The sequence below is a fragment of the Passer domesticus genome, chromosome 3 (assembly GCF_036417665.1).
Source record: "Passer domesticus isolate bPasDom1 chromosome 3, bPasDom1.hap1, whole genome shotgun sequence".
NCBI lineage: Eukaryota > Metazoa > Chordata > Aves > Passeriformes > Passeridae > Passer > Passer domesticus.
The window spans coordinates 11,269,580-11,286,437 of record NC_087476.1 but is presented as its reverse complement, the minus strand read 5'-3'; the positions used below and the strand labels follow the sequence as shown (position 1 = coordinate 11,286,437).

Below are 16,858 nucleotides of genomic sequence, written 5' to 3'. Positions count from 1 at the left end.
CTGAGGAGAATTTAGTTTTTTACAGATGGTAACATCCATGTTTTGTAATTTTTTTTATTTGAAGAAAACAAAAGGAAGATGGAGAGAGAAAAAAACCTAAAAATGAGAAAGAGAAATACTTTTATTAGAGTATTATGAAAACATTTGCCATGCATATTTTGTTTCAAAATATATTAACTGTAGTCTACCAAGATCAGATAAACTACAGCATAAAAAGAGCGCATTTGTTTTCTCTGTACTCAGCAGGATTATTCACATTTGTTGTTTCATCAGATATTATTAATATAATAAATTGCACATGTTACATGTTTGCCAACATTCCTAAATTAGTCTTCAAAGAAACATCTAAACGATCTTCCACTATAAAGGGAAGAAAATACTGAATGTACAGTGCATTAAAATAACAGAGTGGCACCATAAATATCTGCATGCACATTCATTTTTGCTAACCCAATCTGCCCAGAGGTCTTTCCCTGCCAGGGATCTCTAAATCCAAACTAGACCAATGGTGATATATTTGCTCAGGAAGCCCTTATTCTAAGTAATCTCATCTCTTTGATCAGCTGTAAAAGCAGAAATCTAAAATGAACAGTGGCAGAACAAACTTCAGCAAACAAAAACTTGCCAGGTGGGCAGGTGTTGAGAACTATTAGACTGCAGTTGTAGGATTTAACTCCCTTGCAGGGTGATGAAAGAAACACTGTATGTGTCACTGAAAGTGATGATAATAAATGTAATGAAAGTAATAATGAATCCACATTGTATATCTGCAAACAGGGATGTATATCTGTTTCATGCCATATCAGCTGTCGTTTCAAATTATTCCTGAATACAGGTGTTTCTGCAGTAAGAACAAAAACTTGTACTTCTTCAATACTCACACAAATGAGCATTAAAGCTGGTTTATAAGTGAGAAGAAAGTCAAGACTGCTATTCATGTTTGTCAATAGATCTGCCTCAAGTGGCTGAGAGTTATGATATCTGCCATCCCTTCCACTCTCCACAGAGTATCACGTATGACTGAACAGAGCAGGATTTTGGTCCCAAACTATCACAATCCACAGCACACACTACAGCCCAAACTGGTGACAGCCTTTAAATATGAGAGTCTCATATTCACAATTTGAATATGCTGTGCTCAGCACTCCATGCTTCTCTAGACTTGTCTCTTGGAGACACTGAAACCAGCTGCAAGGACCTTCCATGGCTTTCACCTAACCAGGTGCATGCACAAACACACTACTGTGTGACTTTTGAAAACTCAGGATAGAAGGTTCTATTTAATGCACAATTCGTACTCTAAGAGTCAGAGACAATGAATTAAAAGTCTGTTTATCATATCCATACAAATGTATTATATTCATGGGTAATTTAAGCAAAAAAATCTTTTCTGTGATTTAGACACATAACAATCACACATAGGAGTCATCTCCATAGGATTAGGAGTTGTGCACAAAAGTGAAGCTGAGCAGGAGTTATTTTATCTAAGTGTTGTAATGAGAAGCTGGACTTGGGCTTTCAATTGTTCAAGTACCCTTACTGTCAGCTGTGAAGTGGGGAGAGGCAAATCCTTACCAAACAAAGAAACTGTTCAAAAACAGGCATCTGAGGAAAATGGGGTGAATGAAAATCAGGATATCTCTAACTTGACAATATCTCCAAGACCAGTTGAGTCTATACATCTGTCTTCTAGTTCTTAAAGCAAAAATGAAAAATGTGTCTTTTTTTAATACTTTCACTGAAGCTAAAAATATAAGTGATGCCTTGAGGGTAACTGGACCATATTGAACAAAAAAATCCCAGAAAATGTTCCTAGAGATGAGCCCTTGAGCATATACACCATGGGATGTTTATTTTTCATCCCTGGCATGGTTTTGGCCTCTGCCAGCATTTTCCCAGATTTCCAAACACCAACTCAGTACCAGAAATTGAGAGGAAGCAATACCAAAAAGTAGTTTGGATGTCAACATCCTATTGTGAAAGATAAAAAGCATTCAAGAGTAGTGATGCAAACTGTGATGTTCCAGCTGGCCTCATTGCCAGGGGGCTGCTCAAGGCACATCTAAATTAGTGATAGCTTTAGAGCAACTGAGGGAAAGCAATAGGATTGCCTATAAATGGACACACACTGGAGTATTACATCCAGTTCTTGTTTCCTTGTGTCACAAAAGAGGCGAAACATTGGCTGGGATGTGGAGGAGAGCCACAGATATTACTGGAGATCTTGGAAAAGGGCCTTGCAATAAGAGAATAAAAAGTCTGTTGAATTTAATAAAAACATCCAGCAATGATTTCAGTGATTACAGTGTGCAAGTATCAGCACAAGGAGAAAATACTGAGCAGTAACAGCAGCACCCTTATCTCACACAGAACAGCACAATGAGAGGTGATTGCTGGAAGTGAAAGCCAGACACACTCAGGCAAAACTCAAACCACACATTTTTAAGAGGGTGGGATGCACTTCCAAAGGAAGTGATGGATTCTCCCAACTACTGATGGCTTTAGATCTTGACTGCACATCATTCAGATAAGCCTTAGCCAAACCCAGATTGCTGGACTACCTGGGTTAAATTAAATGTCTTGTGTCATTCAGGAAGTCAGACTAAATAATATAAGGGCCTTTTCTGGCTTTAAAAAATCTATGGATCTATAAAATGAAATGGCATAACTCTGAGTTTTAGTCCAAGAATAACACATTTTGATAAAATAAGGTTTCTATAGTCCAGTGATGTGATAGCAGATACAATTCCAAGAGATCAGACTATCATTATAAAATTGAAATGATGACATGGTGATGTTAATAATACCAATTTCCCATCTGTTTACAGGGTCAGTTCATAGCAATTGCAGCAAAGTCAGTGGAATTTTCACACTATAAAATTATTAAGAGAAATTATGGTTCAGATTTTTAGACCAGTCTCTGAATGTCATGGATATAAATTGAAAAATCACTTTTATCTATTAAAATTTGAAGGAAGAAGGGCATTTTTTGGCTATGCTTATTGCACTCCATTAAGGAGTTACAGGGCACCAGCCCAAGCTCTGAAATTCAATCATCAGTGCTGTTCAAGAGTTCTGGCAGTTCCTGGCACAATTTTGGCTCTGGCCAACTAATACTTTTCAAAATAACTCCTTGCACCATTCAGGAGTCAGCATGGGCCAAGGACACTCCCAGCAAGCAGTTTGGATGCACCTACACATCTTCTGGGAGAGAACAGGATATGGTAACACGAACATTGCCCAACTATCCCTGTCAAACTGTGATTAAGGAAACAATTCATTCTGGCAATAAATGCCCAGTAATACAGATACAGCCAGTGAGTTCAAAGTGTCAACTGCTTTGCAAGAAAAGAGCTGAGCTCTCAATTCTTTCCCTATCTTCTACAAAAATATTTACACTACACGTATTTTCATTTCACACATGAGTTATATTGATCGATCTCTGAGGAAAATCAGCAATTAACAAACTGTTCAACTGCAAATGGAACCACAGAATTAACTATTTGAAGTGACCTATCAAGACCAAATCGAATTAAAAGCCGGAAGTGACTAAAAATAAGGTAGGCTCAATACGTATATTTTAGAACTTCAGACCAGAGAGCGAAATTTCAATCCAAAAGAAGAAATTTATTATGCACATAGAGTTAGGCACTGTGGAAAACTCACTCAGAATACATTGAGAAGGAAGACATTACATTATCTTGAGCATAGAAGACCATCAGAATACCCACCTCTCCTTAGAATTTAAAAAAAAAGATATAAGGGAATGCTTCTATTTACTCACAGCCTGGGATTTGCTTCTCAGGGTGTAATCCCCGGGTTATTTTACTTTGAGGTATAGCCATTCAAGACTCTTTCTTTTGTATTACAGCAAGAGGAAGCAGGTTAATATTAATATAATAATGAAGTAGCTAGATCTGCAGCCTGATAAATGGAAATATCCTAATCTGGAGAAAATTTTGGCTCAGGTTAAGAACTGGGAGAATTCCTTAACCACAAAACTACTGGTTACATCATACAGCTGTCCTGCTAAAAAAAAAAGAGATTTATTTCCCAGCAGAAATAAAAGTTTCACGAGGCTGAGAAGGGACCTTACAGGAGAAAATACAATTACAGTCAGGGCAAGGATACCATACTAGGGCTGGATGCTCACCACTCTGGTCCCATCTGAGCTACGTGTAAGTGTTGAAATAAATGGGCTAAAGCCCAAGTAGATCTGGAGTGAATAAAACCATGAAGAGAATGAAAAGGAAACATCAAACTCAAGGAAAATGCTTAATATAGGTAAAAGCACAATGAATTTGGCACATCCCTTTCCATAATGCTGTTCTAATTTTAAACAATCTATTGTACTGTGCTGTTGATAGCCTTGTGTGAGCCATGTAGGGTTCAGCCAACTCAGCTGCATGATCAGTAAAGAGACAATGCTACCACACACAGGGTTATTTGGATTAGTGAATACCATACGCAAGTAAATCATCTGCCAGATGGCATTGGAAGAAAGCTGCAACTCTCTCACTTTCATTTCCACAGCAGCAAACAATGTTCCGTGTTTAAAATAAACTCTTCCAGATGAGCAAAAGATAAACTTTGTGGTGTTTTTTTCTTGGTCTTCTCTTTGACTTCAGCTTTTTCCTAAAAAAAAAAAAAAAAAAAAAAAGAGAACAAAAATCTAGGAAAAAACTCAATCTACTCTGATTGAGTTACATTAATGAAAAATCCCAGTTTAGACCACCGTAGTACAAAGCTGTCCCTCCAGGCAGCATCAAAATTCCATGCTATTTACTGAACAAAAGGCAAAAATGAAATACAATATTTTCATTCATCAACTTCTGTCAACAAAACCCCTAAAAATGAACACCTACCACATTAAGCCATTTCCTGTCATTTTATGGGTTTTCCACAGTGAAGAACTGCACCTTTTTGTTGAAACATGGATGTTTTAATATTTTATACAGTTTTAACCCTTTTAATAAAAGTAGCAAGTATCTAGAATCAAAAAAACAGAACCCCCTCAAAAACCCAAATTCAGAACCACGTAAGTATAATCAAAGTTTTTCAATCATTCCCTTTGAGTTTTCAAGTTGTCTCTTTTGTGACTACAGATGAGCTTGCTATCTCTTAGTCTGTTCCACTGGCCCAAGACCCCAGTCTTAGCTATGCTAATACAATTATTTCAAAATACATCTTACTATATATAAAATAAGAATTTATGAAAATTTTCCACTGACAGCAAAATTTTATGGACAAAAAGCCTTCATAAAGCAATCTTATTTTTATTTCCATATCTGTCGTGATTCTTCTGAGACACATTTAGGACTGTGAAGATTTTGAGGAGGGCAGACTGAAGGAAAATGAAGTTCTAGTCTCTTCCCAAGTATTTTCAAAGCCAGGTGAGGTGCCAACTAGAACTATCAATAATTTTTAGTGTAGGATCTCAGCCCTTCAGAGTAGCAAATGGGTTGGTTGTGCTGAAGCCATTTTCAACTTACTATGCTTTATTCATGGGATACACCTACAGAGTTGCATATAGAGGACTTCAGGGAAGCCTGAAGCCTACAATACCTATCCACGTACACTGGAGAAGGCATTTCTGTCTGTAAATAAGTATATAAAATTATACTAAAACTACTTGTTGCAGTGCATGTTGGTTCTGAGCCTCCAAGTGTGTCACCTGTTGTTTTGCAGATGCTGTTCATGTCCCCTTTCTTGAAGCATCTAGAAAGACCCTGGCATTGCTTGACTTCAGGGCAGGTGGCATTTGGAGAGGTGATGGTCATGCCAAGACTTAGGAGGACCCAGGACACCAACCTCCTGTTGGGAAAGGTTGGGACAGAACTTAGATAAACTCAAGTAACATCAGTCATCATCAGACTGCAGTCCAGGCAAACTGGCAGACATCCCAACAGCTGCAACAATGAGCTGACATTTCTTTAGGGTAAACCCCACACCTTTCTGTAGAATGCTGCAGGATATTTAATATATGCATAGCACTGCTACTGCCACCACCATTCCACCCTGCTAATTTCACAATTTGTGAAGTATTTCTTTAAAAATGCCATACATCCACAGGAGTGCATAAAGCCTCATTCATCAGGCTTAAAACAATCATCATCCATCTGGCTGTAAGGGTTCTACTGTCCAAACCTAAAGCCAGGAGATCAAGATCAGCAAAAATATTTAGATGTCTGACTCCCAGTGCTTTTAGTGGGATCATGATTCCACATTGCTTCTTTTGCCCAAGAAGCAGACAGCAAGGAAAGCTATCACTTTCTCAGCACCCTGATAAAGTGATTCAAGCATGTGATGGCCTCCTGAGTCTTTCATGGCAAAAAAGCTATCAATATTTTCCTTCTGCAGATTAATTTTTTTCCACATAACCTGAAGTGATCATTCTTAAATGTGGAAAGAAAGGGCTCTAAACCTTGTTTGGTGGTCACTGTGCCAGGCTACCTCCAAAAAAAGTGATTAGGGAAGCATTCCTTTCCCCATGTTACACAGGACATTTGGAATTAATTAACTTTTCTAATTAATTTCTCTGATCTGAATCCAGTTACAACAGGTGTGAGGCTGCTAGTGGTAGCTAAAGCTGCAAGTAAAAAGTCTAGAGGGAGCCTGTCATTTTCTGTTATGAGAAATAGCAGCACCATTCTGGGACAGATCAAAAATAATAATTCAACTGTGGAGGCCTCCTGGATCGTTTTGCAAGTCAATTACTCTCTAAATGATTAGTTTGGAAAAAGTTATGTGAAAAAGGGAACAGGCCTTCCATTTTAAAGTTATTTGTATGACTCTTGCAAGTTGTTTATTTTGTTTATAGCCTTAGGTGAAAAGAAATTAAGTCTGTTTGAAGTGGGAATTATCCACATTTTTCAGCAAAAGCATAATAATGCCACACATTCACAGGGCTCAGGCTTTGGAGCCTGTGAAGCATTCACTTAGTAGCAAGCTTAGGCAAACCAGGCAACTACTGAAAAGAGGAGAGTTTAAATACTTCTGTTTTTATTGCATCATGGAAAAACTGAACATTTATCTCATTAAGTGGAGAATTTTTACTGGAGAACCCCCACTGAGTTTATAAGCTTGCCTACTGTGTTGACTGGAGTAACTGAAAGAGCAGAGCTGTCTCTTTGCCTGGGGATAGATGTTGGCCTTTGTGGCAAGGTAAAAAGGTAAATTGGTGACAGATTCAGAGTGCTTTTTAAAAAGTAAGTAAGTCTCCCTTGGCCTAAACAGATGGAGCATATAAAACAAATACATGCAATTTCAATTTAGTTTGCTTGCAGAAACCTCAGCTATAACACATACCTTTGTGCAGGGAGACCTGGCTGATAGCTAGGGCCTGCAGTTTAGAATCAAAATAAAGAAGTTTAAAAAAAGAAGTAATTTTTTCAATTTTTCTTTCTTAAATTCTTGATCTGTCCATAAGGGAAGTTGGTTATTACAGGTACTTTCAAAAGCACCACAGCCAAAGGTGAATTGATTATATTGAAACAGTTAGAAAGTGCTCTCCTTAAGATATCTGAAGTCTGTTTCTCTTGACCATTACACAGAGATGTTTCCTACCCTTGGCTCTGTGTGTTCTCCAGAGACGGTATACCTGGATGTGGCTTCAAGCAGTTGAGCTCAACACTGAGCCCAAGCCCAAGTGCTCTGTCCCCAGCCCAGTGCCTCACCACGTCCCAGAGCAGCACAGTGGCAGGTGACACTCCTGTGCTGACAATCCACTCTCCTTGATACACCTCAGCTCCTTGGTACTTCACTGACAGCTCTTCCTGTCTATCTTTGAAACTGATGAAATTGCACCTACACATGTGTCTGCACACACACACAGAGACACACATCACCTCTCAAAATGCCAATTCTAATCCCAGCCTTTTAGAATGCAGTTAGTGTGCAATGTTGCTGCCATATAAAACGTGACCATTGAGAAATGGGGCCACATGGATACATCACTAACACTGGCCAAAAGCTTCACTGGGGAAAGTCTGCAAATAGGCAGTTAAGCCCTGCTGTGGCTCTCCACCTCCCAGCTATCAGAGGCACTTTCCCTGGGAAAAGCAGAAGGGCAGGGAATATGTTCTCAGGAGTCACTGTGCCCTAGACATGTCCCAGCCTGTTTTCAAATCCCCTGGGCACAGGTATGGAGTGCTGGCCCAACGCTGCTCATGGAATCAAAAAACAACACTCAAATTCTAACCATTTACCTAAGAAAGCTGAAGGTACATCTTGTGTTTGAAAAAAGCCTTCTAACATTTATGTTTCAGAAACTTCAGCAGGATCTTAAACTCAGCTGTGGCTTTCTTAACTCTTATCTACATATCTGCAGGTGATTAGATATTTGTACTCCTATATCTGTAATGTTGTCAGTATCCATACCTGTCAATGAAAGCTGCATTTCCGTGGGCTTTGCCTGATATCCCTGGTCACTGCCTTCCTCTTTCACCCTTATTTTATAAAATTTAATTCTTCACAGGAAGTCAGTTTAATTTGAGGATAGGAGTGCTCAGATGGTGGTGATAGTGAAAGAAGGCAACTGGAATACAACATTTTCATCTGCATGCTCTCGATACAAATTGGTTACACAACAGTAATATGTGGCAGGGGCTAACAGCGGGCCTGCTAGCTAAAGGAGCGAGAAGAAGCTGAGAAGAAAGGAGAAGCTGATAAGGAGCTTTCTCCAAGGCTGTAACCAAGGAGACCAAGAAAAGTGAGGAACTGAAGAAAGATGAGAAAAGAACTTCACAACTACACAAAGTATTTTTAGAAAGTTAAGTCACTGTAACTTTTCACCAATGGTGTTATGTTGATTTATTGTGTCCAATAGTTAAAGAAGCATAAACAATTAGAAAGTGTATAAAAAGTCAACCATGTTCGTTAATAAAGAGTTACTATCTGAAACTGCTTGTAATCTCTACTTTGTGTCATGACCAACTCAACAACAACAGTAATAGAGAGACCTTGCCACATCATTCTAGAGGCACTGCTACACTGGGGCAAGTGTGAAGGTGCTGATCCTCTCTTTGTGTACAACCTGCTGCAAGAGGAGACATTCAGCCCACAGTCCTCAAATCATACACATAGCCCTGAGTTTACTGGGGAGAGGAGAGGAGAGGAGAGGAGAGGAGAGGAGAGGAGAGGAGAGGAGAGGAGAGGAGAGGAGAGGAGAGGAGAGGAGAGGAGAGGAGAGGAGAGGAGAGGAGAATAAATAGGAGAATGCTTCCTTAGCCAAAACGTTTGGTTCTTACCTAGACTGAGTCAGAATTACTGTTTGTTGAAATAAGGACTCTTCTTTGGCTTTGCACTTAGCTTTTGTAGATCTGTTGACCTGTGAGGTCTCTAGTACCTGGATGCTACTAGAATAACAAAGGTATCATATAAAAAAACATTCACAGCAGCCTCAAGAGAGTAATCAAAGCTTTCTAGTCCACAGCAGTTAAATGACATTCAAGCTTGAAAGTGATAAATTTTACTTATTTCAGATGTTGAAAAAAGCCCACCTTTCTGTAAGCCCCCCAAAAATCCATCCTTTCAAATTGTTTTCAGGTAATATTCATCCTCCATTAAGGGTCCATTAATGATGAGTCTGCTCTGGAATGAGGCTGTAATTTAGTTACAATTACAGGAATGTAATCCCTTTCTGACAATGGCTCTTATTTCAAAAATGTTTCAAAAGAACAAAAATAAGTACACTTTAGATGTATGAAGTATGGCCTGTTGCATACAACTAGGCCTTATTTTGCATCTCCTATTTTACTATGAATCCACCTTTGCTGTTTTGAAGGCAAGGGCACATCCTATGTAGGTCATTCAGTCTCAAAATTAAATATATCTCTGCTCTTCAGGCAGTTTTCATGCAGCTCTTTACTGCAGTTATTTTGAGGATAATCATCCTCTCCATTGTCCACCTTTGCATCCAAGGCTTTCCCCTCAAAAGGTGTACACACATTTCAGCAGAGGAACAATGCAGTAGTGTTTGTTTAGAATTGCTACAGTAGTATTGAAACACAAATCCATGTTTGGCTCAGCTTCTCTGTAACTTTACGGAGAAGTTAATGAAGTCTTCATTCTTCAGCTGCCTGTAAAGGTGCTCTTGCAGCCATTTACAAGTGCTTAAAATTAAAATGTGAAATGCATCACTGAAGATCAAAGCAGGACTTCAAGTGTGTAGCACAACTCCCTCTGCATCACTTAGAGAACTTTGTTTAATACTCACAGCATGCTCTGACAACACAGTCACCTCTACACCTCGCCTTAGAGTCAGTAATGCAAAGTTCAACCTGTTACAGGATGTTACAAACCTGCTCTGCCTTCTGATTTTCTGGAATGCCGCTTTCTGCCTCACCCACATCACCTAGTATAGTGTCTTGCTGGGGAATAGGAAGGCAAGATCAAGTCCACTGTGCAAAAGTATGCTAAGAGTCCGAGTAAATAATCAGAGAAGGGATTTTAAAGATTTAGTAGGTCACCACCTGAAGTGCAGAACTGATGTATTTGTAACTAAGGAACTACTGAATACATCATTTATTACTGATTCTCCTTCCTTTGAGTAATAGTAATATAGATCACTCTAAACCATTCTTTCACATTTACACTATATATCCTAACTACTAGAACTTTTTAATAATGTAGACCAAAACAAAAAGGCATAAATGTCAATATGAAATCATAAGTTATATGAATTAAAAAAACAAAACAGTACAGACTCACGCAATACTCATGTATTTCACTGGAGCCCATTTTATTTCTACCAGCCCCACAGCACAGGCTCCCTAAACCAATATATGCATTCATCTGCTTTGAAACAAGGCTACTCTATCAAGGCTGTTGGTTTCTAACACATCTCCCACAATAAAAGAATGAATGCTATGTCTTCTTTTCAAAATATTTTATTAAAGAATATTCAGTCAGCTGTATGAGACATTTGTGGAACCTCATTACTGAGTAAAGTGCCATCAGTCAAGCCAAACACACTGAGAAGCTTATTCTCCTCAGTCTAATTTGCATGAGGTCTTACACAGTTCATGCCATGCAAAGCCCTATCAAGACCATTATACATTTTGCAATTACCCTTTTAATGAAACCCAAGGTTTCAGGAAACAGCAAGTTCAACACATGTGAAATAAAAACTTGCACAACCAAGTTACACACTGAACAGCAGCAACATGATAAAATAGCTGACTTTGTGCTTCACAGCAAAACTGAGCATGGCTCAACGATTTTGTTCACTGAACCATGGGGCTGACAAGCCTTTGAAAGGCACTCAGAGGCCTCAACAATTACAGTGCAAGATATCAGGAAAACTCTTAATTCCATTTGTCATTGTGATGGCTCAAAAAAAGATGATTATTATTAAGAACTATTTTCAAATAATTTTTTACAAAAGTGTTTCACCATCAGTACCCTGCACTGTCCAGCAAGACATGTATTGACAAATATGCTTATATATTGCAAAACACACTTCTGCTTAATTTTTATTAGTGAAACATGAGTTTCTAAGCAGATTTAACCAGAAATTATATTCACACCACAAATTTTATTTGGAATTCTTCTGAATGCCTGGGTCTCTTGAAGATTGTCTTTCATTTCAAATCAGAGTTCCAAAATAAATCACTCTCTTCCATCATACTTAGTGAGCAGAATCCTGTATTCCCACAGCATTTAAAGTGAGAATTTCATTGCTGCCAAAATGCACTGCATAGCTATCTGCATTCTTTTTTGCAGACACTCCCTGGCGCTTACTTCAGTAAGCCAACCATCACTTCACTGATATCCCACAATTTTCTTGCAACCAAGTCATCCATGGCTTTGGGCAGAAGTTCTTCCTCTTTGCAGTCTCCAAAATACTTTCCTGACACACCTTCAACATCAGGAGAAGAGGCCAAATAAATAGATGTCTGGGCTCCTTCCAGAGGTGTTTTGAAGAAAGCCCATGACACCAAGTTGAACAGAGGTTTGGCCAGCAAAGGAATATTCACATGTCTGCCTAGATTTGTTCTGACAATCCCTGGATGAAGGGAGTTGACAGTGACTCCTGTCCCTTCCAACCGACGGGCCAGCTCCCTGGCAAATAATATGTTAGCCAGTTTACTTCGGCTGTAACAAAAGCTTTTATTGTAGCTTATTTCACTGTTCAAGTCTTCAAAGTTGATCTCTCCGTATTTGTAAAGCTTTGAGGACACTACAACAATTCGGCTTGGGGCAGAATTTTTGAGGAGGCCCAGAAGAAGGTTTGTGAGCAAGAAGTGGCCCAAGTGGTTCACACCAAACTGCATCTCAAAGCCATCCTCTGTCTTCATGTATGGACACTGGAATATCCCTGCATTGTTTATCAGAACATCCAGCCTTGACTCTTCCTTTAAAGAGGAAAGAAAAAAAAAATCATTCAGGTTTAGAACACCCATGTATAACATTATTATGCTTCAATTTCTCATTGGGCATTGTTAAAAAAGAAATAATTTCATTTCCAGTTTTCTGAATTGTAACTTTCTGACATTCTCTTAAAGCATTGCTGGAAAAAAAAAAAACAAACACCTTTAAGTTGAACTACCATTAAATTGCGCACTTGACCCTGGTAGGATGCAAGGACCTGAGAGTAGGTCTGTATCAACTTCTAGTGCAGGCAAAGAGCACAACTACTGGCTTCTTCAAGAGCAGCTTTTTCTACAGCAATTCAGTGATAAATTACCTTTGTAATGCATTTTTTTTTCCACTTTAAAAAGCAACCTGTCTTTTGCACTGCAAGAGGACACACATTAATTTATGGCAAATCTCTGCTATAGCAGAGGGATCTAGTGTGCAAAAGACACACAAGCACGGAACACAAGGTGTTAGCACAAGGAACTAACCTCAGGGCTGAAGAGGAACCATTACACTTGTAGCCCCATCATCTCACTGGGATGAGATGAAAAACTCTGCCAAATAATGTTTTCATGATTTTAAACTTGTCTTACTTTAAAATCAGTATACATCACTCTGCTGCTGGGTGAGAACTATGGAGCAGGACTCAGAAAAGTAACATGTTTCACATAATTTGAGTCCAATAAGGTCTACTCAGGAACTAAGGAACAGAGGCTCTGTGAGGTGCTCAGCACATGAGATTTGATGGATCACTATTCTGGCTCAGGTTAGTAAAAATTAGACTCAAGGACGTATGTTGAACTCTCCAGGATAGAAAATATAAGTAATTAACAGAGATATGGCATTGATAATTTAGACATAGGCATCATGCACTTCATGCTCCAGAATCCACTCAAAAATTAAGAGCTCTCCAATTTACCCAAAACTGTAATTAAAAAAAACCAAACCAAAACAACAAAATAAATTAAAGTAAGCTGCATAAATAAGCTCTGAATTCAACACTCTTACCACCTCTGACAAAAGACTGTGAAAGCACAATTTATGCTTGCATGAATCAGAGGAAAATGTATTCATTTTCTCTAAGAGCATTGGGAGTTTTCCTTGCCTTTAATTCTTTAAACCCAATGCAGGGACTGGAAGACAAGCTGAGACAACCTTAGACCATTTTGATGACAAAAATAGAGAAACTCATAAATGAATTCTGCACCATTTCCCTTTTATTTCACTGCCATTAGCAGCAAAGATACAAAGAGCAAACCCCAAATCTGCATTTGGCATTCAGTAGAAGGCGCTGGCATCTGATCACTCAAAACTTCAAATACTTCAATCTCAGACTGATTTCTGTGAAACTTGTGGCTGCTCAGTGTTTCATGTAACTGGGTCCCAAAGACATGATCCAAAGAGCACCAAACCCATTTCTCCTCTTCACCCAAGGGACACAATGGTCAGTCACTACCACTAAATCAGGCCAGGAGAGAAGAAGTAGTGACTGCAGATCTGCTCACTGAAGTGATCCTTCTTTCTTCTTTAGAGAAAAACATCTGACTGGAGGATTTATTTTGCAAGACTTAACACTTCAAGAAGCAAGACCTCCACGTGCTATTCTGTGAAATTCCTGTGTGTAATGACCTAGAGGTATGTGATCAATGCCAAGAAGGCAGCTACTACAACCAAGGGCAGCAGAGTGCACGAAACATTGCTTTGATGGACAGTGATATTCATCACTGACAGATGCAGCCTCCAAGCTCACTTTCACTTTCTCCATTTTCCCATGGAACTCTCCAACATCTCAGTCTTTTTTTTTTTTCAGTGAGACTAAGGAGTGAGAGATATAATCACTTTCAGTCATGCAAAGTAGAGCTCCCACAAATAAGGCTAAGCAATGGGAGTGCACTATCTCTCCATCCTGTCGATGTTTATGTTTTCTTTATATTAAAAAAAACAACAAACAAACCACAGGAACCCCCAAAATAACAGCTCCAAAAAGGACTCAAAAATAGGGAAGGCAAATAATATAAACTTGGGTGGAAAAGTTCTTGAAAGTATCTCTTGAACTTGCATCCCTGTCATTCAAGATATAATGCAGGCATCAGTAATACTCTGAAGATAGCATACACTCTTTTCCTTTATCTATTTCTTACTTAAGAGCCACTCTGATATTTTGTACAATAAAAGATGCAATTCCTAAAAATTAAACAGTATGCCTCTTTCTTTGCTGTGTGCTTATTACACAAATTTTGTATCTTTTCCTTTGTATGCAGGTTTTCCCACAGCATTGAAACATTAGACCTTATCAGTGGATTTATATACATATATAGACTAAAAAGTGTCCCACTAGAGAACTTAAAACTTGACACTTATAATCCCTGTTTTCTTCCCCTCTTACAACAGGGTCCAAGCATCTTTTAAGTACTTAACAAATCCCTGAGCAGCAGCAGAACTTATTAAGCCTGGCTTCCCATGACTTCATGTCTCCTGACTTGAGTAGCTAGATGTGGTGAGATCAAAGTCTCAAAAGATGCTTTTGGTAGGAATGAAATAATGCCTCCAACAGTGCTTCCCTCTGTTCTACAAATCTAGTGGCACTTCTGTCAGGCAAAGCAACTGGATGTTCCCATTCTCCTTAAAGTCAGGTTTTCAGGGAATCTGCAAAAACTGTATATATTAAAAAATGTCTATTGAATAGATTCTGCTGGTCGTGGGTGAGAGATTTTAATCCTTGTGGGTTTACAACCTAAGGAGGCAGCAGAAGGATGTCTGGAGCATGTCAGCAGTGCACTTGGCAACTTTTATTTTTCTGGTGGCAAAGCCGAGCTGTAACACTAATTGAAACCAACAAAGGTTAAACTAATTATTTCAGAGAGAAAGGAAGAAAAATCATTTACCTCACACAGAAACAACCATTTCCGTTCCAGAACAGAGAAGATCTAGAATATTTTAAACCAAAACAGACCAAACTATCACGAAGTTCATGCTTCCAGGAGCTAATTCACCAGTTTGCTTACACCCTCTTCACCCTGCGGTGACCTCAGCGACTTTCCCAGTCCCCGAGCGCGCCGCTGGCAGCAGGATCCGCCTCGTCCCACCCACACGGGCACCGGGCCGGCCCCGCGGAGCCGAGGCCGGCGCCCAGCACCGCCCAGCCCGTGCCCTCCGCGGGCCCGCCCGTACCTGCAGGACGCGGTGGCAGAAGGCGCGCACGGAGCGCAGCGAGGCCAGGTCCAGCTCGCGGACCACCAGCTCGCCGCCGCCGTCCTCCCGCTCGCCCACCTCGGCCCGGATCTCGCGGGCCGCCCGCTCGGCCCGCGCCCGGTCGCGGCAGCCCATGATGACGCGGGCCCGCATCCGCAGCAGCTCGGCCGCCGCCGCCCGGCCCAGCCCGCTGTTGGCGCCGGTGATGATGACGGTCTTGCCCCGCATGGAGCCCCCGCGCCCGGGCCGCGCCGCGCCCCGCAGCCAGCGCCAAGCGGCCACCAGCAGCCCCGCGCCCAGCGCCAGCGCCGGCAGCGCCGCGGCCATGCCGGGCCTGGCCGGGCCGCGCGGGGCCTGCTGGGGCTTGTGGTCCCGGGCGGCTCGGGAGCCTGCGCGGCGCTGACCGGGCGGGGCTGCGGCGCCTGAGGGCTCGGCCGCCCTGACCGGGACCGCCCCGGGCTGGGACTTGGGCCGAGAGAAACCTAATGGGCTTCAACGGGGGCAAGGGTAGGGGCTGGGGGCTGATTGAACCTCTTTAGTTGTTGGTACTGAAGTTCTTGGGCGGCCTCTCAGCTCTGCCAATTTAGTTTTGAATCCTTAAGCCAAAGTCTGTTTTCAGCCGTCGACTTCATGTCATGTTTCTAGACCCTGTTAATAATCCCAGACCCTGACGATCCCAACCAGAGCAGCATGAACACATTCAGGGAGGCAGGAGTGGCCACTGCAGTTCACCCACTCAAAGTCATTTTCACCCTAGCCATGGAAAAGTCAGTAGAAGAAATGTACAAAGAGAGAATGAAATGGTAAGCAAATTTTGATCAAGAGCAAGGTAGGTTAAAAAAAACCCAAACCAAACCAAAACCGCCACAAAAAAAAAAAACAAAAAAAAAAAAAAAAAAAACCTAACTAACAAAACAAACAAAAAAAAATCCACAAAAAAAGCCACCCCAAAACCACAGTACTGGAGTTAAGTGCAGATTTAGGAATAAGATAGAGTCAAAGAGGACAGAACAACACAGATTAAGAGAAGTTTGTGATGTGGAACATCTCACACAATGTTTGTGTGAGAGGCCAGGAAGCAGGAGAATTCAGGAGGACAAGAAACAAGCTTGTCTTGGCTGATAAGGAGCGTGTCTGTCCTGAGTCAGGACCTGGCACGTTTGGGGAAATGACTAAGAAACCCAAGAGGAAACCCATGAGCCTTTAATCAGGTTTCTTGTGGCTTGTCTGGACATGACAACCGTTTGCAATAACAAGCTCCCCTTAACTGTCACATGTTGGTGCTACCTGCAGGCTGTCACACGGC

At 40.7% G+C, this 16,858-nt stretch overlaps 1 protein-coding gene across 1 annotated transcript; it reads right to left on the bottom strand.

Annotated features, from left to right (window-relative positions):
* Nucleotides 1–10,873: 10,873 nt before the first annotated feature.
* RDH14 (retinol dehydrogenase 14) lies at nucleotides 10,874–15,921 on the bottom strand. The gene is made up of 2 exons (XM_064411862.1): nucleotides 15,532–15,921; nucleotides 10,874–12,356 (listed from the first exon to the last, which is right to left on the bottom strand). The coding sequence occupies exons 1-2, from the start codon at nucleotides 15,877–15,879 to the stop codon at nucleotides 11,739–11,741; spliced, it is 966 nt and encodes a 321-aa protein (XP_064267932.1). The 5' UTR covers nucleotides 15,880–15,921; the 3' UTR covers nucleotides 10,874–11,738.
* Between the last annotated feature and the right edge of the window lie 937 nt (nucleotides 15,922–16,858).